General features: G+C 53.8%; 3 protein-coding genes across 8 annotated transcripts in view; 1 reads left to right on the top strand and 2 right to left on the bottom strand.

Moving 5' to 3' along the window:
- Nucleotides 1-28: 28 nt before the first annotated feature.
- Nucleotides 29-7,672, bottom strand: Ndufa13 (NADH:ubiquinone oxidoreductase subunit A13). The gene is made up of 4 exons (XM_051169859.1): nt 7,509-7,672; nt 1,246-1,324; nt 370-441; nt 29-261 (listed from the first exon to the last, which is right to left on the bottom strand). Exons 1-4 carry the CDS (start codon nt 7,600-7,602, stop codon nt 72-74), a joined length of 435 nt encoding a protein of 144 aa, XP_051025816.1. The 5' UTR covers nt 7,603-7,672; the 3' UTR covers nt 29-71.
- Nucleotides 7,583-9,685, top strand: Tssk6 (testis specific serine kinase 6). Its single transcript, XM_051169858.1, has one exon. The coding sequence runs from the start codon at nt 8,323-8,325 to the stop codon at nt 9,142-9,144; it is 822 nt and encodes a 273-aa protein (XP_051025815.1). The 5' UTR covers nt 7,583-8,322; the 3' UTR covers nt 9,145-9,685.
- A 3,696-nt stretch (nt 9,686-13,381) lies between these two features.
- Gatad2a (GATA zinc finger domain containing 2A) overlaps nt 13,382-26,261 on the bottom strand; it is a 91,083-nt gene continuing 78,203 nt past the window's right edge. For 5 of the 6 annotated variants that reach the window (XM_051170002.1, XM_051169998.1, XM_051169999.1 and 2 more), the window contains 10 exons: nt 23,304-23,436; nt 23,067-23,198; nt 22,785-22,874; nt 21,866-21,997; nt 21,580-21,747; nt 19,883-20,162; nt 17,704-18,005; nt 16,939-17,013; nt 16,449-16,641; nt 13,382-14,535 (listed from right to left, as the gene is read on the bottom strand). In XM_051170002.1, coding sequence (XP_051025959.1) covers nt 14,405-14,535; nt 16,449-16,641; nt 16,939-17,013; nt 17,704-18,005; nt 19,883-20,162; nt 21,580-21,747; nt 21,866-21,997; nt 22,785-22,874; nt 23,067-23,198; nt 23,304-23,436 — 1,636 coding nt within the window. In that variant the 3' untranslated portion in view covers nt 13,382-14,404. The remainder of the gene's footprint in view (nt 14,536-16,448; nt 16,642-16,938; nt 17,014-17,703; nt 18,006-19,882; nt 20,163-21,579; nt 21,748-21,865; nt 21,998-22,784; nt 22,875-23,066; nt 23,199-23,303; nt 23,437-26,261) is intronic. The other variant, XM_051170001.1, reaches the window with a different exon arrangement.

The raw sequence follows: 26,261 nt of genomic DNA on the forward strand, positions 1-26,261 counted from the left end.
TAGGGATCCGCAACTGAGTCACATGATGGCATTTATTTGACTATTCTTTATTACGGGCATTGGCTTGGACCCTAAGTGTACCAGGTGAAGCCGAAGGTGGCATTCAACATCTCCTCCTTGGTGCGCAGCCCGTACAACTCGCCGAGGAGGGGCGGCACCCATCGCGTGGTGTGGAACACAGACTCTCCCACCTTCCAGTCAGGCACGTCTTTCATGATGATGGCCTCCTCTTCCAGGTTCTCCCGAAGCATCTGCAGGATCCTGTGGCCACGGGGCGGGGCTGAGCTCACAGCAACTACTCTGTCCCTTCCTTGACCCGGGGCCCCTCCCAGGCCCAGACAGCCCCGCTGGACTGCCACCCCGGCCTACCTCCGGTCCTTCTCCGCCAGGAAGAGCGGCATGAGGGCAATCCGGGCCTCCAAGTCCTCGATCTGCAGGCGCCTAGGAAACCACGACACCCAGTTGGGGTCAGATGTGGACACAGATACGACAGGCCCCAGGGCGCTGGCGGGGAGGGGCGGTGGGGCAGGGCTGGCCACCAGAGGTAGGGTAGGAGGGCAAGGCCGAGTGCAGCTGGCACAGGCTACAGCAGGCACAAAACTGTTGGCTTCACACTTTCCTTTCAAATAATTTTTTTTCAACCCTAAAAATAGCCCTGCCTGATGATCTGTATGGAGGGGGGCACACCCATCCCCAGGATCTGGCCTTACAAAACCAAGTCCCTTTGTTCTCAAAATAGCAGGGTGCTGGGCCTGCAAGCCTTCCTCCCGCAGTCCCTATTATCCCCACAGGGAGTGAGGAAACAGAGCCCAGAGAGGGGCCCGGGAAGAGGCCTCTGGCAGGACTCTCTCTCCAGTGACGCTAAGACACTCATGGTCTTGGTCTCACCGGCCTCCAGGGGACCTCCCTCCCATGGCTCGGTTTCTTTTTCTTTCTTTCTTTCTTTTTTTTTGGTTTTTCGAGACAGGGTTTCTCTATGTAGCCCTGGTCACTTTGTAGACCAGGCTGGCCTCGAACTTACAGTGATCCACCTGCCTCTGCCTCCCGAGTGCTGGGATTAAAGGCGTGCCCACCATGCCCGGCTGGCTCAGTTTCTTTTTTGTTGAGGTCTCGCTGTGTAGCCTCTATGCAGCAAGCCCACCATCGGCCTGGTTACCAGCCACATGCTGGCTGTGGGGCCCTGAGGCCAGCTCTTTGCTTTAGGACAGGAAGCAGGGGTAGGACCGGTGGTGGGCAGGGCCCTACCTGCGCTCCCGGTTCCACTTCATCATTCTCCAGTAGCCAAAGATGAGGGTCCCGATGCCCACAGCGAACATGCTGTACCCTGCAAGAGAAACGAGACCTCGCGCTGAGCACGGCACCCCCCAGGACCCCAATCAGTAGCACTGGTCTGACCTCTTCGCTCTGTCCTCTGCTTCCCCAGGACGGTCTGCCTCTCCTGCGCTACAGTCAGGGTACTAGGCAGTCCTTTCTGGAAGGTATAGATCAGCAAGGACACAAGAGAGTGCCAGGGTCTAAAACAACAGTTATGACCCCTTTGGTGGGGACGAACGAGCCTTTCACGGGGGTCACATATCAGATGTCCTGCATATCAGATATTTACATTACCATCCATAACAGTAGCAAAATTAGCTATGACATAGCAATGAAATAATTTTATGGATGAGGTCACCACAGCATGAGGAATGGTATTTAAGGGCTGCAGCATTGGAAAGGTTAAGAACCACTGTTCTAGGAGGACAAAGGCCTGGTGCCCTGGGGTCTGCACAGCCTGTTCCTGACTCCAGGGTGGTGTAGGCACTGCGGGTTCAGCAGGGTAAACCACCTGCCCTACACCGGGGGAGACAGGGGCTGTCATAAATAATTACTGAAGACCAGCAGGGGCAGTGCCAATCCTGACTGGCAGGACAAGCCCCACGGGTCACCCACCAGTGACTACAGATAGCATGGGGAAGGCTGGGCCACGGGGGAGGGGGGCAGGACACACTGTGGGGTGCAGCCTGACTGGGCCTCAGCTGGGCTCTAAGGGCTGCCTGGACCCTCGGGTAGGCCAGGCGCTAAACATTTCTTATTCACCCAGTTCAGACTCAGAGACCCCCACTCACGGCTGCTATGGCTGGGAGGTACAAGCTCTCTGGGGGAGCCCCGATGTTCACCACCATCCTTGGCAGTTGACTGTGGGGTATAGTCACCCAGCGCTGCAACCTCATTTTTAACAGCTAAGAGAACCCTACGGCCCTGATCTTCAGATTCAGCCAGGATCTTACTGGGCTTGCTCCCTGCAATTTCTCAGAACAGGCCCTGGTGGGGAGCTCTGGTCCTTGCATGTGAGCTCCCAAGTGTGACCTGGCTGCATGGAGAAAGCATCTGCACTTGGCCGGCTACAGTGGTCACTGGGGTGGGCTACATTTCAGGAGGTGTAGAACTCACAACCTTCACTTCAGGGCCCAAGCAGCTAACGGTGTAGGAGGCACTGCCACCCTGTGCCACCTAACTCTTTCCTGAATCAATAAGCTTGTGATAACAGAACCTCTGCTGTTCCCTTGCAGAAACCCATGGGCAGGCCATGAAATCCCTGTGCAAGCGACAAGGGCAGCAATGGCTGCTTTCGGGAGCAAAGTTGCAGGATTCAAGCTCACCCAGCAGCTGTGTGTATAGAAAGTCATGCTGGTACAAGGACAGTCACGTTTGCCAGCAGCACAGAACCAGGCGTCCACAACCCACAAATAAACCCTCACATTTTATGGCCAATTGGCTTTGGACAAAGATGCCCCAATAAAGGGGGGGACAGGCATCTTCTTAGCCCAGACTGCTACTCTCTCAGAGGATGGGGCTCAGTGGGGGAGTGCTTGCCCGCCTACCAGGCAGGTTTCCTGGAGCATGCCTAAGATCCCACCACATGGAAAGCGAACGCAGGGACATCAAGAGTTCAAGGTCATCCTTGGCTACATAGCGAGCTTGGGGCCAGCTGAGGCTACATGAGATTCTGTTTCCAAAGAAAAATAAAAAAATAAAAAAATAAAAAAAGATGGCAGAGGCAGGTGAACTTTTGAGCGTTAGATGCCAACCATGTCTAGATCAGTGTTCCTATAACGCTGGTCTAAACAGAGAAGACACACACAGTGTAGTGCCATCCTCCCACCCCAACACCCAGAAAGACACACATGTACTCTAGACTGCAAGCACCAACCCCTTACATACGAGAAACAGGTAACGGGCTCTGGCCATGAAAACATCTGTAGAGTGAGTATCTGAGAGTCACACAGGACCAAATAGACTCAAGTCACTAATAGTAAAAAATCACATAAACTGGTTTGGTGGCACATACCTTATCTCAGCCTTCGGGAGGCAGAAGCAGGCAGAACTCTCTGAGTTCAAGGCCAACCTGTGCTACAAGGTGTGTTCCAGACCAGCCAGGGCTACAGAGTGAGACTATTCCAAAAACCAAAGTACCAAACCCAATGATAACCATGACGACAATGAAAGTACTCTGCACAACACAGAACAGCAGAGGTGCCTAGCTGAGAGGAAGGGGCAGTGCACACACGGCCAGTCAGGCAGATGGCAGCTTAGGGGCTTCCCCAGGCTACAGCAGGGGCCAGTGACCAGGAGCAGAGCCACAGGTAGGAATGCTGACATAATGAGTCCCACCAGCCAGTTTGGGAGCTCATGGGGTCAGGACTGGCCATGGGCAGCCAGCCTGGAAGTGCAGCTGTGCGCAAACCCTGGACCAGTGCTGCGGTGTCCTCGCCCACCTGCAGCCAGCAGGGGCTGCAGTGGGTCTGCACAGAGGAGTGGTGGCAGAGGAGGAGGGGCAGCCTGGGCTACACAAAAGCCGTCTCAGGGCTGGAGCCATGGTTAAGAGGAGGAACTCAGTTCCCAAACCCACACTGGGTGATTTACAACCACCCACAGCTCCAACTCCAGGGAACCTGCCACCTCCATGGCACCTGCATTCATATGTGCATGTACATATAATTAAACCTCAGCCAGGTGGATCCCTGCAAGTTTGGTCTACATAGAAGCCAGCCTGGTCTACATAGAGAATGTCAGGCCAGCCATGGCTATATAGCCAGACGCTGTCTCTAAATAAAACAAACAAGTAAGTAAGTAAGTAAGTAAGTAAGTGAGTAAATGGTATAGGGCGATAGTGCCCAGTGCAGCTGGTCAGGAGCTGGAGGAAGAAGGCACATTGTGACTTCAGAACCAAAGGAAGGGCTGGGACGTGGCTCAGGTGGCAGAGTGCTTTCCTGGCAGGCACCAGCCCAGGCCATACAGCCAGACCATGTAAACCAGGCCTGGTGACGGAACACAAGGACCATCCTCGGCTACAGAGAGAATTCAAGGGCCACAATGAAAGCTTGTCCCTAAAATAAATAAACGCAAGAATACATAGAAACAAAAAATAAGGCCAGGCGTGGTGGCGCACACCTTTAATCCCAGTACTCGGGAGGCAGAGGCAGGCGGATCACTGTGAGTTCGAGGCCAGCCTGGTCTACAAAGCGAGTCCAGGACAGCCAAAGGTACACAGAGAAACCTTGTCTTGAAAAAAAAACAAACCAAAAATAAATAAATAAATAAAAATAAACAATGCAGGGTATTGGTGGCCCATTCCTTTAATCCCAGCACTTGGGAAGCAGAGGCAGGTGGATCGCTGTGAGCTCGAGGCCAGCCTGGTCTACAAAGTGAGTCCAGGACAGCCAAGGCTACATAGAGAAAGAGAAATCCTGTCTCAAAAAACCAAAAAGAAAAATAAATAAGTAAGTAAATAAATAGAATAAAGAGACCAATAAACAAACAAACAAGCTCTGCTGACTTGCGTCCACCAGCGCAGGCGAGGCACAGCCCTACGGGCACATGCTACGTAGGAAGCAGGGCGCTAGCCTAGTGTGCTACACTTCAGAAAGCGAAAAAACAAAGAGAGAAGTGGGCGAGCTGGTAAGCACGACTGCTGCAAAGGGAACCCACACACAACAAGAAAACTGACTTCACAACGCCGTCTTCCGACCTCCACAGTCCCGCGCGCCCCGTACACATTAGTGCACAATGATAAATCTTAAAAACTGAAGAAGGCCAGGCAGTGGCGGCACAGGCCATTAACCCCAGCAAGTTCCAGGATAGCCAGGGCCAGCTCCGGCGGGGACGCGGGGCACTGGCTGCTCTTGCAGGAGACCTAGGTTCAGTCTGCAGCAGCTCCAAGGCAGCTCACAACTGTCTGTAAGTTCAGTTCCAGGGGATCCAACGCCCTTTTCTAGTTTGCACGGCACCAGACATGCATGCAGCGTGCAAACATACACGTAAGCATCCAGACGCCTAAAAGGCTGGCAAGATGGCTCGGTGGGTAAGAGGGCTTGCTGCCAAACCTGAATTTGATCCCCAAGGCCCATGTGGTAAGGCAACTCTTCTCTCAAGTTCTCCCCTACCCTCCAAACGCACCAAGACACATGCGCACCAGCACCCCTGCACACATAAATGTAACAGAAAGAGAGAAAGTCAGGGGAGAGAGAGTAAGTGGGTGAGGGACTGACCCACTGCAGGAGTAACTAGGTGAGACCCTGGGTGATGGGGAGATTGGTTTGTTTCTTGTCACAGCGCTAACCTGTAATCTGTTTCAAAAGTGCTGGAGATAGGACACTAGGTCACTCACTTTTGTACTTGGTTGTCCTGGCAGCTAAAACACGAACACCAAAAAGGCCTCAAGTGATTTTTCGTTTTTTGGAGACAGGGTCTCTTTGTGTAGCCTTGGCTGTCCTGGAACTCACTTTGTAGACCAGGCTGGCCTTGAACTCACAGAGATTTGCCTGCCTCTGCCTTCCAAGTTGCTAGAATTAAAGGCGTGTGCCATCACCATGCAGCTTTTTTTAAAAAATTGCATAGTTTGCATGCATAATATGCACAGTGAAGTCTGATGAATTAAAATCTAAAATTCTGCCTGGGAGGCAGAGGCAGGCAGACCTCTGTGAGTTCGAGGCCAGCTGGTCTACAAAGCGAGTCCAGGACAGCCAGGGCTACACAGAGAAACCCTGTCTCAAATAAACAAAACAAAACAATTTAAAATTTGGGGCTGGAGAGATGGCTCAGTGGTTTAAAGAGCTGCCTGCTCTTCCAAAGGTCCTGAGTTTAATTCCTAGCAACCACCACATGGTGGCTCACAAACCATTCAGATTGTGATCTGATGCCCTCTTCTGGCCTGCCAGTGTACATGTAGGCAGAGCACTGTATACATAATAATGAAAAATAAATCTTAAAAAAAAAAAAAAAGAAATCTAGGGCCAGGCAGTGGTGGCACACGCCATTAATCCCAGCACTCGGGAGGCAGAGGCAGGCGGATCGCTGTGAGTTCGAGGCCAACCTGGTCTACAAAGCAAGTCCAGGCCAGCCAAGGCTACACAGAGAAACCGTCTTGAAAAAAACCAACCAACTGACCAACCAACCAAAAATCTAAACTTCTAGAAGCCTTAATTCATAGAGTGCGGAGTCAGCAAACTCAGGTTTTCAGAAGAACATCAAGCGCTCTTAACCACCAACTCATCTCTCCAAGTTCTTAAGCTCTTTTTTTTTTTTTTTCTTTTCTGGCCTTTTTCTAGGGTGAGACAGCGTCATGTAGCTACGGATGACCCTAAACTCCCAACACTTCTGCTTTAGCCTAAATGCTGTGATGGGGGGCATGCACCACCAGTCCATTCACGCAGTGCTAGGGATGGGGCCCAGGGCTTGGAAACGCTAACCAGGCACTCTATTAGTCGGGCCCCAAGTCCTGACTAATGTAGTTCTGGAACTCTGAGCACCAAGGATAGGGACCTTAATGTTTTTCACATTCTTCCCCCGTTGAGAGCAATAATAAAATTCTACATGTTACTTAAAGCGCTTTATGGTGGGCATATGCCTGTCACCTGGGCACTATGGGGGCAGAAGTTGGGGGTGGGGTGGGGGTGTCAGGAGTTCCAGAGTGGCCTGGACACCATGAAAGCCTGTGGAGGTGGGGAGTGGGGGTGGGTAGAGAATACCAGTGAGGAACCAGCACTGAGGAGGCTACTAGCCTGGGGTCTATGCTAGGTTATAGCTAAAACACAGAACCTCCTGCCTTGGGAAAATCTGTCTGTCATCCCATCAATCGGCTGGAAGAGGTAGGATTGCTACGAGTTTGAGGCCAGCCGGTGATATAAAATAGGCTCCATCTGAAATGTAAATAAATAAATGCATAATGGTGCAGCCCTCGGAAGTGGAGGCAAAAGATCTAGGCCATCCTCTGCTGCAGAGTTTGAAGTCAGCCTAAAACAAAACAAAGCCCCTAAATTCCAGGTTAGAGCTTCTCGCAGGCTTAGTTTCCCAACCTGTGGGAGCCGACTGGAAAATGTGGGCAATGAACAGTCTGTCCTCCCGGGATGTTGCGATACAGAACCAAGATTCGAACTCTGCCTCCCGTCACACTGAGGACACTGACGCCCGCTCCCGCCTAGCCGCATAACGGAAGCCCAGCCTGCGACCTGGAACAGGACCACACTGACCCGACAATCCCCGGCGGGGTAGGTTCCGCTTGTAGTCGATGGGGCCATAGCCCCCAGGTGGGGGCATGTCCTGCTTCACCTTCGATGCCGCCATACTTGTAAGACCCGCAACTTCCGGTTAAAAGCGGAAGTGAGGCGACGCGCGGCCGCCATTTTGAGTGTGGCGGAAGTTCCGTCGCCCGGGTAGTTCCCCGGTGATTCCGAAGCGTTCCGTTAGCTTGCTGCGGTCCGGAAGTTATTCCTTGCTCAGGCTTCTAATAGGGCATGACTGTGGTTGGCACCTAGAGCTCTCCTGGACGCCCTTGTACCTTGCACTAAAAGTTTTGGCGTTCACATGCTTTCCTTCTTGAGCGATGATGGCCAGGCTCGAGGTTTGCACAGGATGTCCCTTTCCACCCATCACCTTCAGGGGCCAAGGCGACAGGCTGGGCACCACGAGCCGAGCACCGTCACCTCGGGGAGAAACCCATCTTGTTCCACACTAGTGATCAGTCCCCTCGCCAGTGGCCTCTCATGAGGAACTAACCATTCAGGGCGATTGAGTCACAAAGCCTGAGGAGGGTTTAGGGAGTCCGCGGGGTGGGGGGAGCCGGAAGGGTCCCCACCCCAAGGCCGAGTGACGCCCGCAGTCACTTCACAAGGCAGAAATTGTTACCCGGGCAATAAAAGTCATCGCGGCTGTACAGCCTTGGGAGTGGGCACATGGGGGCACAGGGGTGCAGGTGCCAAGCACCATGGGTTAGGCCCGAGATCGGTGTCTGGCCGCCCCCCGACAGCAGCCACCTCCTGCTCCCCGCGCGCCCCGGGCGCCATCATGTCGGGCGACAAACTCCTGAGCGAACTTGGCTATAAGCTGGGCCGCACGATAGGTGAGGGCAGCTACTCCAAGGTGAAGGTGGCCACCTCCAAGAAGTATAAGGGGACGGTGGCCATCAAGGTGGTGGACCGCCGGCGAGCGCCTCCGGACTTCGTCAACAAGTTCCTGCCTCGAGAGCTGTCCATCCTCCGGGGAGTACGGCACCCGCACATCGTGCACGTCTTCGAGTTCATCGAGGTGTGCAACGGGAAGCTGTACATCGTGATGGAGGCAGCAGCCACCGACCTGCTGCAGGCGGTGCAGCGCAACGGGCGCATCCCGGGGTCGCAGGCGCGGGAACTCTTCTCGCAGATCGCTGGCGCCGTGCGCTACCTGCACGACCACCACCTGGTGCACCGCGACCTCAAGTGCGAAAACGTGCTGCTAAGCCCTGACGAGCGCCGCGTCAAGCTCACGGATTTCGGTTTCGGCCGTCAGGCGCACGGCTACCCAGACCTGAGCACCACCTACTGCGGCTCGGCCGCCTATGCGTCACCTGAGGTGCTCCTGGGCATCCCCTACGACCCCAAGAAATACGACGTGTGGAGCCTGGGCGTTGTGCTCTACGTCATGGTCACCGGGTGCATGCCCTTCGACGACTCGGACATTGCTGGCCTGCCTCGGCGCCAGAAGCGCGGCGTGCTCTATCCGGACGGCCTCGAACTGTCTGAACGATGCAAATCTTTGATCGGCGAGCTGCTACAGTTCAGCCCGTCCGCCCGGCCCTCGGCGGGCCAGGTGGCGCGCAATGGCTGGCTGCGGGCCGGGGACTCCGGCTAGGAGCCGGGGTTCTCGCTGTTCCCGCCGCACCAGGCCCTGAGCCAGGGCGGCGCACGCGCGACGGGCGAGCTTCGGGAAACCCGCGAAGTCGCCACGCGCCACTGCGCACGCGCCCTGTCCCTTCCCCTTCCCCCAAGGCGGCGGCCCACAGAGGCCCCCTGTTGGATTCTGAATCCTCCTGCACAACCCAATTGCTGGAGGGCGCGTGCGCACCCTCGATTTCTGGCGAGAAGGCCCCGGGAGGGGCGCGAAGAGAAGAGAGAGAAGCATTGCGCCTGCGTGGAATGAGCTCCTGCTGCGCGGTGGGTGGCCCCGGCGGAGAGAAGCTGCGGGCCGGCCGTGCACGCCAAGTTCCAGGTTGGAACCTGCAATAAATTCGCTCTTCCTCGCAAGTGGCTTTAGCGGTGGAACCTTGTCACTGAGCAGGAGGGAGGGGAGGATTCAGCGCTTTAGAGAAAGGCATGTATATTCTAGCGTCAGACCTAAAAAGGGGGTTGGGAAGTTCGAACTCTGATCTTTCAGGTCCCTCCCCGAACTGGACAAAGTTCAGTTCGGGGTGTGATGATGCTCGAATTGAGATCAGCGGGAGGGGAGGAGGGGACTGCTTGTCGGCAGGAACTGAGCATTTACAGATGTGGAAACTGAGGCCTACACAGGTGTCAGTTGTACAGCAACAGCCATGGTTTGTACTCAGGTCGCTTGAAGCTAGGAGTCCTGGGTGACGGTACTTTCCCTGTGGCAAGAATTTAGGCCGGTTGCTACTGTTGCTGGTAGTGATGATGGTGGCTTTGTGTGTGTGTGTGTGTCATGCTAGAGCAAGGCGTGGTTACCCCAGACATCTCACTATGCGGCCTGGGCTGGCTTGGGACTTGGAATCTCCAGCCTCCGCTTCCCAAGTGCGGCGGGTACAGGTGTGCAGCCCCATTCTGCATGTCTTGGACTAGGCCCTGCGACTTTCAGAAGAGGCGTCAGCCATCCTTGCCTTCAACAAGGATGCCGTGCAAGGCCAAGCAGACCGGAAGACAAGATGTGGAGGTAGTTGTGAGGAACGCCAGGGGGCAGTGGCTTCCGGGGAGAACCTGGAGCCGCTTTGGGGGCCCTGCCCAAACCACTAAAAATGGCACACAACAGCATGATGCTGGGGACGTTCCTGGGGCTGGAATACGAAAGGAAGGAGAAAACGGAGGGGACCCTGAAGAGCGAGGAGGCAGCTGGGAGTCTTGCCTGTGATATTACAGGCGTTTGGTGACAGTCACTGGGAGGGACACGTGGTCTGAGGGGCTGCCTGCTTGTGGGTCTTGCAGTGCTCAGCCCCTGCTCCCCTTCTCCACAGGTTTCTGGTGCCCTGGAGGTCGAGTGTGAGCCCTTTACTCATGCTGGGCCCTGACTGCCTCATCGGCAGATGGGGAAACTGAGGCTACAAGAGGGAGGGGCCTAAACTCCACTGCTGGCTGGAATACGCCAGAGCCCAGGGAGAAACAACCAGCGAGGATGGTGGACTGAGGGGCCTGTGGACATGAGCTGTGCTCTGTACTGAAAAATGGGGGCAGGACACCATCCTTGGGGCTTGGGGAAGGGTGTGGCCCAGCACACTCAGTGAGTCCTTCACACAAGTTGAACTATACCACCCACTTCCCGTTGCCCTCCTCCTAGTGTTGGGGATGGAACCCAAAACGTCATTGTTACTAAGCAGGTGGTCTCCCTCCTGGCAAGCCCCAGCCCTTGGGGTGGGGGTGGGGGGTGGATTACAGGCGTGGGTCATACCGCTGAGCCACACCTCCAGGTTTGTTTGAGACAGGATTTTGCTACATAGCTATGGCCAGCCTGGGCTACTCACTATGTCTTGGGACTCACTCAGTAGACCAGGCTGGCTTCACACTCAGAGATCTGTCTGCTCTGCCTCTTGGGTGCTGGGCTCGATTAAAGATGAGCACTGCACCTGGCTTGTTTTCTTGACTGGTCTTGGTGTCAGCTGACAGCTTTTACAGCAGCTCCTCGGTGCAGGTCTTAGGGAACAGAACTAAAGGTTGCTGTTTCTCTGCTTCAAAAGCGGACCTGAATGAACCCACAGTTCTGTCTGATGGGAAAGAACACCCCCAGCAGGGAGGCCAATTGGGATTCTCACCTGAAACCCCTGACTGTTTAGGTCAAATAGGATGTTATTGATAGAACTCACGGTGGTGAGCCAGGCATGAGGGCGCACGCCTTTAATCCCAGCACTTGGGAGGCAGAGGCAGGCGTTTGAGGCCAGCCTGGTCTACAACCAAGATAACAGAGAAACGGTCTTGAACTAAAAACAAAACAAAACCCCCAAAACTCACAGCGGGGTGGTGGGTTGCCATATTCAAAAGGCATGTGCACCCCTACCTTTCACTCCTCTCCTTAAGAAAGGCCACCGGAAGCTGAGACAAAATGCTGGGCCCAGGAAATTAAAGAACAATACAGTTGACATTTGGTCTACTTCTTTATTGTCCTTCAGGGTCTCAGAATTCCCAATGATACAACACTGCTACCAATTTCAGCTCATTTATTGGAACATCTATTCTGGTTTGGTGGCAAACTCTTAAAAAAAAAAACCAAAACATTATCAAAGACTTAGTCACAGTAAATACAAGTGGCAGCTGCCCCAGCCCCATACCCTGACTACTGTAACTGTCTGTTATACACATTGAGGATTATAAAACTGACCACTTTTTGCAAAGTTTTAAGGTCTTCAGGCTGCCGTGACTCAGCACGGGGAGGGCCACCCTCCCCCTAAACACCATTTGGACTGAGACTCAATGTGGCACGGGTGTGTGTTACAGCCAGCAGCACTCCGTCCCTTACTCCCTTCTGCTTGGGGCAAGCTTTGGCTTCCCTGAGGTGGGGGGGCATGGGGGAAGGTCGGGTCCTGAGGCTGCTCCTGGGGCCACTGTCCCACCCCCACCCCGGGTGACAACAGAAGTTTGGCAGAGATCTGTCTTGTGCTCAGCCCCTTCAAACCTGTCCCCAGCAGTGAGGGGAGGAAATGGAGTTGTATGTGGCCTTCGCTGACTACAGCCGTTGATAAGTTTGATTGCCTTTGGGAAGTCAATGGAGTAAGTAGGGACCATCACCTCCATCTTCACCTCCCGAGGCTCCATGCCAACCACATTTAACATTCTTTAAGAGTTCTAAGCCAGCTGTAGAGGTGCAAGCCATTAATCCCAGCACTCAGGAGACAGGGCTGGTGGATCTCTAAGAGTCCCAAGGAGCCCAAGACCCAGCTCATCGGGATACAGAGGAAGCCAGCGTTGGCAGGGGTGGCGGCTCTGGGCTTTGTGGTTGACACCGTACCCTAACACTTGATCCTCCTGGCCCAGGAGTTGTACTCAGTATGAGGACCTGCTGCTCAGGCCAGTGCAATGCAAAGGAACAGGCAGTGCTTTCAAGTAAACTAAGGCACCTCACACTCTGGCCCTCCTTATGAAGCTTCATCACAGCGCATCCTCAGGACCCTACCCCTTATGATGTGCACATTTATGGGGTCCACAAGGCCTAGCTGTCACGATGGAGAGGAGTCATCAGACTTACAAGTCTGGAGGGGTAGGGAGGTCAGAAATGCACCAGGGCAATAGAACTCTCTGGTCAGACCCTGTCAACTGGGTGGTCTTCCAGATCCAGGTGACATGGTCTGATTAGTGACTGCATAGGACTGAGGACTTCTGGCCAAGAGGCCACCCAGTGATGCTGCCTCAAAGAGCCAAAAGACTTGGGCCCATGTCACTGAAGAGAGGCCCAGCTGCTCAGATGGGTGGGTAAAAGGAACTGACCTGCCAGGCACAAAAATACTCGAAGAGTAAGAAATGCTTGCATATATTTATACATACATATATTTTTTTGGTGTAAAAACACGCCCCCCCCTAAAAAATAAAAACAAAAAGTCAATTTCTGTTAACTCCCCCAAATCCATCCCTGGAAGTAACACACTCAAAAGCATCGAGCAACTGGGTCTTACACAAAAGATTTTTTCCAAAACTTGGGACTCCCACATGTACAAACGATTCCTAAAGATGGAGGACTTCCACACTCGTGAGCACGGGGTTAAATGAGCCTTTATTAGAAGGAGGCGGGGGCGTTTCTGCAGAGGGCAGTGCCTGCAGAACAAAGGTTTAAATTAAAGTCCCTAACTGTGTTGTGTCACGGGAAGCCAGGGGTGGATCCGGAAGCAACAGCGACCAATCGTTGCAGACATGCAGCAGGCCGCCCGCCCGTGCATGCCACCGTGCAGGACACGCACACAGCTGCTTCTGCCTTTTACCACGGAACCAATTGTTAAAGAGTGGGGGAGGAGGAAACAAAACGAAGCTAAAGTAGACCCGGCCTTACGGCATCACGGCATCCCTGTGGATTGAGTGGGAAGTAAACCCTGTTGACCCCCAACCAAAGAGTTCTGGCGGGGCCCCAACTAGTGCCTCTTGGCAGGCATGGGCATCTTAAGATGGTGTCCATCAAAATGAAGAGAAAAAGGAAATAAATTTTTAATAAAATAACCTACCAAAATAACCCAGCAGCCTCCCTGCCAGCAGCCATCTGGGCCATCCAGCATGGCGGGCCCAGCACCTCTCTGGAGCCTCTAGAGGGCTGGCGGAGTCTGAGCTGCGATTCATTCTGCCAAGTGTGGAAGCCAGGGGCTGCAGCAAGCAGCAACAAACACAACTACAGACAGGGTGGCACCTGCCATCCCTGGGTGCTAACACTCAGAGCACCCTCTGGGGCTATGTGGGCCTGCCAGACTGCACTGTGCACAACAGGAACCCTGGGTCTACACAGTTCACTTTTAATTCCATCATCATCGTGAGGTGATTAAAAACAAAAACAAAAACAAACCCAAACTTCAACCTATAGATGGCCATGAAGAGGCAGACTGGGGAGCTAAGATGGGAAAAGCCAAAAGAAAACAAAACCCCGGCTCAGCTTCGGGAGCCTCCCCGTGCCAGCATGGCCGGGCATGTCACAGTGTCCAGGGTGAGCTCCCACCCATGCAGGCCAGGCAGAGCTGGCCCCAAGGTCCAAGTTTCTGCTGGTGTCGGGCAAACTAAAGGCAAAAAGGAAGGAGAAGGCCCACGGGGAAGGTCCCTGGTTCTGATCCTGGGCACAATGGTGGAGAAGTCTCCTGGCCACAGCAAGGCATCAGCCAAGGCCTGAGCTGTCTCAGCAACTTGCTAGGAGGGCAGTCTGTGTCCTAGACCAGAGGCCGTGGGAGAGCAGCAGGCCTGTCCTCGGCTGGGCCGGGCTCCCACTATTTCCATGTGGCTGACTGGGGGATGGAGCGCGGAGGGATCATGTCCAGGAGGTATTCTCGCTGACGGTCCACAGCCGAGGAGGTCTTGTGCACTGCCAAGCTTGGGCTGACGAAGGCAAGGGTCCCACCTGTAAGCGAGGACAGTGATGGGCAGTAATGAGCCAGTCAGGCAAGGGTGACCAAGCCAGGGATACCTCAGCACATACCCAACAGACCCATGAGGAGGGCCGTGACCACAGAACCTCCACGATGCTGAGGTGATAAACCTCAAGGGCTAAGAGATAAGTGAAGTCAAACAAGGGCTTCTGCCTCATACAATGGAGCCTCATGGAATAGTGTGACTGTGGAAACTCTCCCCTATATATGTAGGACAGAGAAACATGTTTTTGTGTTGATCCCAAGTGTGGGATGGGGAACAGACTTGTGAGAAAGTGGGATATTTTTCCACTTAGAAGTTGAACCACTTCGTGGGGGAGCTTGGATGTTGCCAGTTGAAAGACTCTGAGAGGAGATGCAGGCACGCACCCACGTAAGCCCAAAACAGGAGGCTTTAGAGATAACTTGGGATTGTTTGAGCTGCTCATCAACACTTCAAGAGACCCTCCTAGAGAGAACTGCTCCAGGGAAGCTTCATGGCGTTGGGCTCCAGCTGAGGCTCTGGGTCTCAGCTGCTGTTCCAGGTTCCAGCAGCAACCTTGGTTGAATTGCGGGTTTGCTGAGGTCCTGCTGACTACACCAGGATTTTCCTCAGAAGTGATATCCTTAAGGTTTCATTACTGTATTCTTTAATCTCCTTTTCCTATTGTTTGGGTTAGTCGGGTTGTAAGCGAGGTACGCTCTGTTAGTAAGTTCATAATAAAGTATAATTGTTAAGAAAATTGAGCCTACATACGTGTGACAGCACACAAATAAGAGGTGAAGGCAAATACATATGTGTTGGCCAGGCTGGCCTCCTATTAGACCCACCTGCCTCTGCCTCCAAAGTTCTAGGATTACAGGCATGTGCCCCCAGCGATGGAGCCCAGGACCTCACACCCACAAGCAATGCTCAATCACTGTCACCTCCTCTCTCTAGTCACACAGCAATCCCTACATTTCCCAGGCTTGTTTCTTGGGCTAAAAAGGTCCTTGTGCCCCAGCTTCCCAGGTAGTAAGGACAACAGGTGATCAGTGTCACTGTGTCTGCTCTACTTATGGACTAAGGTGTGTGCCATCAGAGAGCTAGCTCACCAGGCATAATTTTTGTTTTTTTTGTGTCTGTGTGTGTGTGTGTGGGGGGGGGGGGGGGGAGGGTGGTGGTGGTGGTGGTGGTGGGTTTCAAGACAGGGTTTCTCTGGAACTCACTCTGTAGACCTGTCTCTGCCTCCTTAGTGCTGAGATTAAAGGCATGCACCACCTACATGAGGTAATTTCACGCAAGCCCACAAGTTCCTGGCTCTGTGCCTTGAATACCCCAGGTGTGCCCAGACCCCTGTGCACCACCCCTGCTCCACTGCCTGCCAAGGCTTCCTTGGCACACACCCATTTCTCCAGCTGTTTTTCCTACAGGATGCAAGGAATGCTGAGATCAGCAGAGTGTGCCAGGAAGCACTAGGGCTGGGCTGAGAGGCCATGAAGAGATCTACCTAGTGATGCCCTGTTAACATCAGCACGGCTCACCCCCCTCTGGCTTCATGGTCCTGCTCTGCTCCAGGTAGAGAGACGAGACAGAGGCTGGCGTCATCAACTGCAGGCAAGGGCTGAGGTGGGTGGGACTACGAGAAGGTGAAACAGGCCAACAGGAGCCAGAAGCCAAGCCCTTCTCTAGAGGCAAGGTGCCACTTGCCCCAGGAGGGATGGGAGAAAGAGGCTGTGCTCACAGGAAGCTTTGGAGTATAGGCCTCTGTGCTACTTTTGATAATGTCCTTGTTAAGAGTAAGGAGGAGTGTGTTGGGGAATGATTCGAGTTTCTGTGCCCTAGAGCAGCCCTTGCCACACTACATCTCACAAACAAGGAGAGGTAGCCCAGTGGCAACCAGTCCCCATAGAGGCAGAGGCGTACCTGTGCTCAGGGGTGTCTTTTTCCAGTTGGAGGTAGAGCCCTTGCTGGTGCCCACGGCTCTCTCGGAATGTCTGCCAGTCCTGTTTACGAGGGCCGTAGCGGAGGCTGCATTCTGTAGTTTGGGTGACTGGCTGAACGTGTGCAGAACACCACGAGGCGTTGTGGCCGAGCCCCGGGACAGCTGGCTGGAAGCCTACAGAAGCAAAAGAGAACCAGGCTTATGGTGGGCAGGGGTGGCCAGTTACGTGGAGTGGCCTCTCCTTGTCTGGCTGACCTCTTCCCACCCACTTGGTTCCTTAGAGTCCAAAGTCAAAAGAGCCATGTGAGTTACACTAGGGGATGGAGAAAGAGGGAGAGGAGGAGATAGGAGAGGCAGGCTTGAGAGGAGGAGCAAGAGGAGAGCACTTCTGAGAGTGTAGAGCACGAGCACACCAAGAGCGGTGACTGAGGTCGTGTCTGCGGTCGGGCGAGGCCCTGGCCGGGTTCTGACCTGTAGCACGGCCCCGTTACTCCAGTCACGGGCCTCTCCTGAGCGGAACGCCAACTTACGTCGGGGCTTTATCACCTACATGAATGGGATTGAAAGGTATGTCAGCAAGGTCCGTGACACTAATCCAAACTGGCTGAGGGTGCCCTATTGGACAGGCCTGGCCATGATGGCAGTGCCAACACCCGCCGGCTCCAGACACTGCAGGAGATTGTGGGGGAAAAATGGTTTTGGTGAGGTACAATGTGTGAGCAGACAGAAACCACAAAAAGGACCAGCACACGGGGCATGGTGATGCACACCTTAATCCCAGCACTCAGAAGGCAGAGGCAGGTGGGGCTCTGAGTTTGCAGCCAGCCTGGTCTACATGGTGAGTTCCAGGACAACATGGGGAGACCCTGTCTCAAAAAAGAAAACGGGAGAGAGGGGGAAAAAAAAAAAGACGGGTGGGTGCAGGTTCAGGTCCACACGGTGTTGGGGCAAGCAGGCTCTGGAGAGCGGGCCTCACACCCACTCCTCTCCTCCAGCTAGCCTAGGTGCTCCTGCTGAAGCCCAGCTGGGCTCTCGGCAGTCATTTTAGACAGAGCTCTTGCAGTGCACTGGGAGCAAGAGCTACAAAATCTAAAGAAACTGCAAACTAGTGTTTTCTCTGCCAAATGCCAACATTAAGTGCAATTTAGCCTGCAGTTAAGCACCAGGAAGGTGGGTGGAAGGGGACGCCTCTGGAACACCCTGCCATCTAGGAGCGGCAAGGACATCAGCTCTCACCTGCTTTAGCGTGGGGTGAGGGGCTGCAGGCTCAGCCTTGATGCTGGCAGTGCCCACGCCCTGCTGCAGCAGCCGCTGCTCCATCTCCTGCTCCTGCTGCAGCGCCTTCACGAAGGCGGCCTTCAGGCGGCTGGTGTGCTCCACCTTGAGCGCCTTCTTTTGGTTGGATGTCATGCAGTTCTCACACATGACAGCCCCACCCTTCTCTCTCCAGCGGCATGTGAAGTCTGTCTTGCACTGCACACACATGTAGGGCTCCCGGGATAACACGGCAGCAGCTGCACTGGCAGAGATCCTGCCCGCTGCAATAGGAGAGGTGATTTAGTCAAAGTAACCTCAATGACTGTGGGCAGTGGCCTGGTGGGCACCTCCCACAGGACCCTGGAGCCACAGTGGACCCCTTTAGACAGGCTACGGCTGCACACTGCTGACACCAACTCTTCAAAGGCCCTTGGCACTGCCTAGCTTGGCCTCACCATGGCAAGCATTCTGACCGACAGATGTGCCAAAGATGTCAGTTACTCCGCAAGGGCCAGCCTTGTGGGCAAATGGGTCTTTATTCTCTTCTTGGGGATCTGCTACCCAAACCCTGAGGACACCGAGACAGGAGACAAGCAGGCTCCTCACTGTGTGGCTGCAGCAGAGTGAGGTCTGGGCCCCACGAGGAGCCCGGCTGCACTCGGGAACAGCTGCACTACTGAGTGACAGGCACTCTGGGTCTCACTGCAGGCCACAGCAGCATGGGGCAGACTGAGGAACTTTGCAGACTCAACTCCGAGGAGGCACCAGAGCTAAGAGACAGTAGCGGCACTAGCTGTGCACAGCCCTGACCCCATCTTACCTCTGCAACATCAACATGAGGGCATGGACCTGACCTCAGTAACAGCAGAGGGAGCCTGACTGCAGTGACAGGTCAGGGCTGACTGTTCGTACTCCACAGTGCACTTGTATGCACTTAGCTCCCTGCATAAGTGGGCGCCTCTCTCCACAATGAGATCCCAGTACAGAATGCCAGCACCCAAGCTTCCCAGCAATGCACACTGGTCTCTTCAGGGAACCCAAGACCTGTAGGTTTCTAATCCCAGGCCACAGAGAGGCCTTGTTTAGTCACGGTGCTTGGTGCCTATCTTTAGTGCAAGTCTGTGCTCAGAGTGCTGAGCAAAGTTAATGAGGGGGGCTGGAGAGATGGCTCAGCAGTTAAGAGCACTGCCTGCTCTTCCAGAGGTCCTGAGTTCAATTCCCAGCAACCACATGGTGGCTCACAACCATCTATGATGAGATCTGGTTCCTTCTTCTGGCATGCAGGTGTATATGCAGGCAAAACATTGTATATACATAATAAATAAATAAATAAATCTTTAAAAAAAAGTTACTGAGGGACTGTGTAGTGTGGGCCACCAGTGCTCTGGGTTGCTGCTAGGTGTGGCCTCAACTCAAGTGTGCAGGGATCGGGATTCCCAGCTCCAGGGAGGCAATGGACACAGCTCTGCCCCCCACACCTGTGTGAGAAGAGGGAGCACTAAAGTCACGTTTACCTCCTTTTTTTTGCTCCTGGTATCTGACAGAGCCAGTCAGGGCAGGAGGAGAGGCTGGTCACCACTAACCTGCCTGCCAGCTCACCACCAAGATGGATCATAGGTCCTTGGCCATCTGCACACCCGTTCCTGTCTAGTGCTGCTGGGAACAGGGGGAATGCACAGGTGTCCTATCCGTACCATCCCCAGTGACAGTAAAGAAACAAACCTAGAGCCTGGCACAGTGGCGCATGCCTGTAATTCCAGCACTCAGGAGGCAGAGGCAGGCAAATCTCTGTGAGTTCGAGGCCAGCCTGGTCTACAAAGTGAGTTTGAGGCCAGCCAAGGCTGTACAGAGACACCTTGTCTCAAAAATAAACAAACAATAACTCTCCCACCCCCCACCCCCCACAAACAAACCTGGCCAGGTAAAGGTGTTCCTATCCATCCTCGGGGACTGAGAAAACTAGAGGCTTTGAAAAATCCTGCTTCATATAAATAACCCACATTCTTGTAACAGTCAGCCTCCTGCAGATACTCTACACCTAACTACCCCCACACCAGGGACTGACTTCACAGAAGAGCTAGTGGCAACATGGCTGCCTGAGATGCGCAGCTGTAGGATGTGTCTCTCAGCGGCTGCAGCGGTGCGGCCGCACACTCACCTTGCGTCTCCAGCAGGTTCTGCACCACCTCCTCTAGGCCGACCAGGTAGATGAACTCGTTGTTGGCAGCACTGGGCAGGAAGTTCATCTCTGGAGCAGGGGGCTTGGGTGGGGGGATCTCCAGCAGCGTCTTCTCCAGCTGCTTGCGCAGGGCTAGCTTGGCAGCAGCCTGCCGACTAGCTGGAGACTCGGCAGACGCAACCACAGAGGCCACACTGCTGGGGGTGGAGTTGGCCTGAGCAGAGGCAACTGTTGTCCCCTTCAGTGAGGCTGCAGCAGGCTGTGGAAGACAACCAAGTGAGGCTCCAAACACCACTAAAGCAGGCTCCACGCAAGATGCACACTGGAGTCCTCACAAGAGTAGAATGTGAGCTGGTATGGGCCCCACTCCTGCAGCCCCAGCTCTAAGAAGCAAGGGAGGCAGACCTGAAGCATGGGCGATACAGTGAGACCCTGCTTCAAAACAAAAGCAACACAAAAACCAGAAAGTAAATCTAAGCAGCCCACTCCCACCAAAATCCTCAGCTGCAGGGACAATGAAATAAAGCTAAGCCCAGGACATAGCCGAAGCCACTCAGGTTCTGTGCCTATCAAGACCAAGCTGCAGTGCAGTCCACAGCCAGAGTGTTGTTTCTGGATTAGTCCTAAGTGTGCACAGAGCCACAGGGAAATGCAGTTACTGCTCGCTCAGCCCTGGACACTCCCAACTTCACGTCTCCTTTAGGGTGGTCTCTACCAGGCCCATCACTGTATTCACAAAGCACAGAATGACCATGTCAGTGCCTGGGCTCCTGGGTGCTGTGGGGTGTTGTCAATGATCTCTAGAAGATGGAGAGAGGACGGTGCGTGCTGATTTCCCTGGGTAAGCTACCCAAGGCCCACAAACACTACTCTGGGGCTCTGGATGCTCAGGCCTCCAGCTTGTGACTGGCTGGGGCCCTGACTCCATCACTCCCAGACCTCCCTGGAGGTATAGTGGAGATGGAACATGGGCTAGTGTGAGCTGCTCCCACTCTCCAGGTCTTTTGTTTTAGCTGGGACACACCCTTCCAAAGAGGCGGCAGAGATGGCCATTGTCTGTGCACTGGAATGGGACTTCAAGGACCCTTTGTCAGAGATGTCCAGAGTCCAGCCCTGTCTTGTCTGAGGAGGGTGGGCCGTGACAAATAAGAAAGAACTCAGCTCGTCAGCAAAAGAACTGCAGACTGGGTAATTTCATCTGTCAGACAAAACTCTTAACTCTAGCCCTTGTCCTCCCATCCTGCTACCCAGGGGTGGAGACAGACCCTCCCCACCCCAGAGACTGCACAGAGGTGGAGGGACACATAGCTAAGAATAGCTCACTGTGCTGTTGGGGAATCTGTTCTCCCAGGCTGCCCTGAGGAACAAGTCAGCAGGAGCTGGGGGAGGGGCTGCAGCAGTGGCTGAGAAGGCTCTGGTCACCCTCTAGTGGCCTCCCCATTCTTTCCCTCAGTTTGTCCTCAAAGTGTGCTGTCTCTTACATGCCTGCATCCCTGAGCAGCCCCCACCTTCTAACTGCTAATGGCCAATCTGCTGGTAAGATCTTCACACACCTAGAATTCCAGCCCACTCCTCAGGGGCCCCAAGGTCTCAGCAGCCCAGCACAGTAGACATAATGGCATTGTGAGACCTGCCTGGACCCCCATCCCAACCTCCCGCCTAGGCTCTGACCTCACCTGAGGGATATTGACGAGCAGACTGGTGTTGGGGACATTGGCAACACGGATGAGTCCCTGCTGGATGATCCTCTGTCCCTGAATCTGCATGCTGGGCACTGAGGCACGAGGGGCCAGGAGGAGAGGAGGTGGCCCCGTGGAGGAATGCTGTCTGATGTTGTGAATCTGCTGGGGGGTAGGGGACAAGGAATGCCACTGAGACCAACCACCTCTGGCAATGCACGGGAGGGGTGGCCCCACCCCTGGTTCTGCCCCAGTACACATGCCGCACACATCCCTGACTCACCTGGGCCCCCCTGACAAGTGGTGGCATGACTACTTGAGAGCTGGCCTGTGGTCCCAGCTTGGCAGACACCTGCTGCCCACCTCGGACCAGAGGTGGTGGGATGATGCTGCCAGGAATTCGGGTGGAGGAGGTCTGTCAAAGACACAGAGGCCCGGGTTCACGTGTGCTCTTCTTTTCTCTTAGAATTCCCTCTGCCTTTACATTCCAGTGCTGGGATGACAGGCTTGAGCCAACAGCCTAGCAGTCTACGTTGTACTAGGGATGGAACTCAGGGCTTTCTTTGATTTTGGTTTTGTTTTGTTTTCTTGGTTTTCAGAGACAGGGTTGGTTTCTCTGTAACAGCTGTCCTGGAACTCACTCTGTAGACCAGGCTGGCTTCAAACTGACAGAGATCCATCAGCCTCTGCCGCCCAAGAGTTGGGATTAAAGGTGTGCGCCACCACTCAGGGCTTTGTAACGTGGCAGGCATTCCACCAATGAAGCCAGAGCCCTAGGTTGGTTTTTTGTTTTAAGGTAACATATTAAAACCAACATATTAAAAAACCCCAAGATTAGCTAAGATACCTAATTTGTTATACACACGAGGCTATAAGGAGCCATTGGAACCCAGAGAAAGGCATTATTAGGGTATGACGGAGCCTGTGGGCAAAGGCCTGAGCTGAGCGACGTCCATCTGGAGGGCACCTGTCCTATTCTAGCTATTCTACTTTCAATCTCACTGGTTAATCACCACTGCACACAGTCTGTGACTGTGCAGTTTGAGGTACACTCCACACTTTGGTTCTTTAATCTGTGGAGGCCCCATGCCAGCTTACAAGGAAGGAATGGGCAGCTTTTGCTTCTAGGGGACTCAAGACCAGGGCTGCTCAGGAGCCTGACTGTAAGCAGTGCTGGGCAATAGGCAGAAGGATACACTAACCTGAAGTGATGTCTTGCCAGGAGGAATGTTCTGGGTACCCCGCACGAGTGGGGGAGGGGTGGTCACGGTGCTCCCTGAGGAAGCTGCAGGCTACAAGAGAGCAGGATGTATTAGCAGGAGCTGGTGTGTGGATGGTCTGGCACCACCACCACCACCCTAAAATCACTTCCTGGAGCCTCATGAAGCCCAGGCACTGTGGGTTGGGCCTCTGCCCTGAGCCAGCCTCCCTAGTCCTGAGATCTGCAGATTCTGACGAGGCTTTGGGGTAGGCAGCACATGTACCTTCTGTGCCGTGGCTTCCTTTTGTATCTGACTCTGCCGCAACTTTTTCAACAGGACCAGCTTTGCTTCCTCCAGTCTCAACTCCTCCTTCAGCTGCTTGATCATCCGCTCTCGCTCTTCTGGGCTGCTTTTCTATTGAGAGCAAGGGCACAGAATTGGGAAAAGCCTCAGCATAGGCTCTGCAAGGGGCAGGTGGGCAGGCTCCCAGGTACAGGTGCGGGCCCTTCAAAGGCTCACCAGGAGCGCCTCAGTGCTGGTATCTTTCAAGGCCGCTGTGGTCAGCCCATTCACCCTTGGGCTTGATGGCTGCTCACTGTCGGAGAGCACGATCACATCAGGCGAGGGAGGTCTCTTCTCGGACTTCATGTCACTGTCAGAGCAAGGCCACAGGTGGTTAGCAGAGCAGAGCACCAGGAAAGGCCAATCCTCCCCACATGCCCCATCATCCCCAGCTGTAGCATGGATACTTTGAAAAGTGCTACTCTGCTCTGGAGCCCTGTCATGGGTAAACACACTGAGCATCAGACCTTGGTCTGCTAGCCCAGCTCCCAAGTGCTGGGCAGGTACTCAGGGATGTGAGCACTCCCAAAGCCAAGGGCTCCTACATGCTGACCCTGGGACCCAACCAGTGGAAAGCCCACCCTCAACGGCATGCTGTTAGCCTCTCCTCTACTTCATAAGGGGACCTGGGTCCATCTGCTGGGCTACCCTACCCACAACACACATGGCAAGTGGCTGTGGTGGCTTGGACCTTCACCTCGCTGACTTCATGCTCAGGTCTGAAGAGCATGATGGCTCTGTCCTGAGGACACCAATACTGCCCGCCCTACCTGTCACACTCTGCCTTCTGCCCCCAGCCCTGATTACTCCTCAAAGTTTCAGAGAAAACTACCATGCAACAGTCACCACTGTCACCAACCTTCTAATACACATGCTGTGGTGTGTAGGAAGTTCACTCTCCCTGTACGTAAGTAGCCAAACATGGCTCCCCAGAAGCTCAGTTGTAGCAGGAGTGGTGCGCACTGTTACCAGACTTCCACAATACCAAGCACTCTGTCCACCCTGGCTAGAGGCTAAAAGAGCACCCCAACATTAGACTTCCATCTTTGTGAAGTGTGTTAGAGGGCATATACATTTGTTGCTTCTAAATCCTCAGGACCAAGTGTGCTCTGTTGCTGCAACACAGGGGTAGGTAGCAAGTCCTAGAGAAGGAGCTGCCCACAGAGGACAGGCTGCAGACTGCCCTGGGTGTATACTCTAGTCCCCTGCTGAGGACCCAATCATTTTTGGAAAAGCAGCTCAAGACATGTTCACTAGGTGGCACTGTGACACAGGAGACAAATTGGATAAGGTTAACTGAAGTCACAGTGCAGATCTGCTCCTCTGCTCTGGGCTAGAGCAGAGTGAGGTGAGTCACTGGGTAAAGAGCCTCTGGGTCCCCACCACCACTTCCTGAAAGCTATATTCTCAAGAAGGGTATGTACAGGGGACAGATGTTGGCTCTGGAGCTTCTGTCTCTGGCTGCCTGGCTCCCACTCAGACACACATGGCAGCTATACATAAACACTGGTCATAGCCTCATCTAGTGCAATGGCTGCCAGACTGTCAGGTCAGAGCTCAGGATGAAGTCTGAAGGCTCAAGGTTGTGGTCTAGAGAGCTTGGGGGTTCTTGAATGTCAGACTTTTAGCAGCCCAGAAACCAGTCCTTTAAAAGGGACCATAGACCGGGTGTGGTGACACATGCCTTTAATCCCAGCACTCAAGAGGCAGAGGCAGGCGGATCACTATGAGTTCGAGGTCAGCCTGGTCTACAAAGTGAGTCTAGGACAGCCAAGGCCACACAGAGAAACCCTGTCTCAAAAAACAAAACAAAACAAACAAACAAACAAAAGAAGGGACCTTGGAGCCTGGAGTCAAGGTGGTAGTGGCTTGTGTCTTTAATCTCAGCACTCGGGAGGCAGAGGTGGATCGTTGTGAGTTCGAGGTCAACCTGGTCTACAAAGAGAGTCTAGGACAGCCAAGGCTACAGAGAAACCCTGTCTCGAAAAACCAAAAACAAACAAACAAATAAATAAATAAGGGACCCTGGAGAGATGGCTCAGTGGTTAAGCCACAGGGTCAACTCTTAGCACCCACATGGCAGCTCATAACTATAAATCAAGTTCCAGGAGATCAGAGACATCCTTACACAGACACATACGCAAGCAAAACACCAATGCACATAAAAATAAACGAATCTATCACTTGGGAAGCAGAACCAGGTAGATCAATGTGAGTTCCAGACCAGCCTGATCTACAAAGTGAGTCCAGGACAGTCAAAGCTACACAGAGAAACCCTGTCTTGAAAACAAACAAACAAAAATAAATAAATAAAACAAACAAATAATTAAAAAAATTAAAAGCGACCCTGGGCAGCTCCTTTGAGTCTCTTCAAACACTCCATGTCTCTACTTGATGATGGTCCCGTGGGCCCCACACTGCCAGAGATCAGCTTTCAAGGTGACCCAGCAGCTCCAATTCCAGGCCCACTGGCTGTGCACACCATCAACTGCACACTGTGCATCAGAGGCCCTGCCCAGAGCTGTGGCTGTGGTACTGGCCCAGGAGGGTACCCGAGTGGACTGGCACCAAGGCCTGAGAGGCATCTAGGACAGAATTAGAGTCTAGGACTGGCTTTCTGGGCATGCAGACTGAAGGACAGCCGGCTGTGGGGTTTATCTCTTTTCTATCTTCCTGAGGTGAAGCGTCGAAAAAAACTTGAGATTCCCTGAGGGATGAGGACAGAGACCATCCTGGTCTCAGGCTTCCTTGTAAGACAGCCCTGACCACTTTGCTCTCTGACCCCATCTTGGGTCCAAACTAATCAATAACTCATTTCGGAGGTGATGTCACTGCCATCACTCAGCATCCCAGCGGCAGCCAGCCGGGAGTGAACTTCCTCTATGCTAATCAGGCCACCAAAAAGTCATGTGACAAAGGCATTTCCCTCCCTGGTCATGTGACCCCTTAACTGTGCCTTCCAACGTGAAAACCATGGCAACGGGCAGTTCTAACCGGTTTGTGACACACAGCCTTCATTTTGAGAAGAGAGGTAAGGGTTCAGGTACTGTTAGAAAATGGAGGCTCCTCTCGCCCCAGGCCCTTCCTGTGCAGCCTCCAGGGACTGTGCCTATATCCTAGGCACCCGGTCACCTG

This window comes from Acomys russatus, chromosome 27, assembly GCF_903995435.1.
Source record: "Acomys russatus chromosome 27, mAcoRus1.1, whole genome shotgun sequence".
Classification (NCBI taxonomy): domain Eukaryota; kingdom Metazoa; phylum Chordata; class Mammalia; order Rodentia; family Muridae; genus Acomys; species Acomys russatus.

Bases quoted from the DNA above. Each gene is read 5' to 3' on its own strand.
- Tssk6 (XM_051169858.1), top strand. From the start codon at position 8,323: ATGTCGGGCGACAAACTCCTGAGCGAACTTGGCTATAAGCTGGGCCGC.
- Ndufa13 (XM_051169859.1), bottom strand. From the start codon at position 7,602: ATGGCGGCATCGAAGGTGAAGCAGGACATGCCCCCACCTGGGGGCTAT. The intron at 442-1,245 runs GTAGGGCCCTGC...GTGGTTTCCTAG, and splicing joins AAGTGGAACCGGGAGCGCAG to GCGCCTGCAGATCGAGGACT. The intron at 262-369 runs GTAGGCCGGGGT...CCGTGGCCACAG, and splicing joins CTGGCGGAGAAGGACCGGAG to GATCCTGCAGATGCTTCGGG.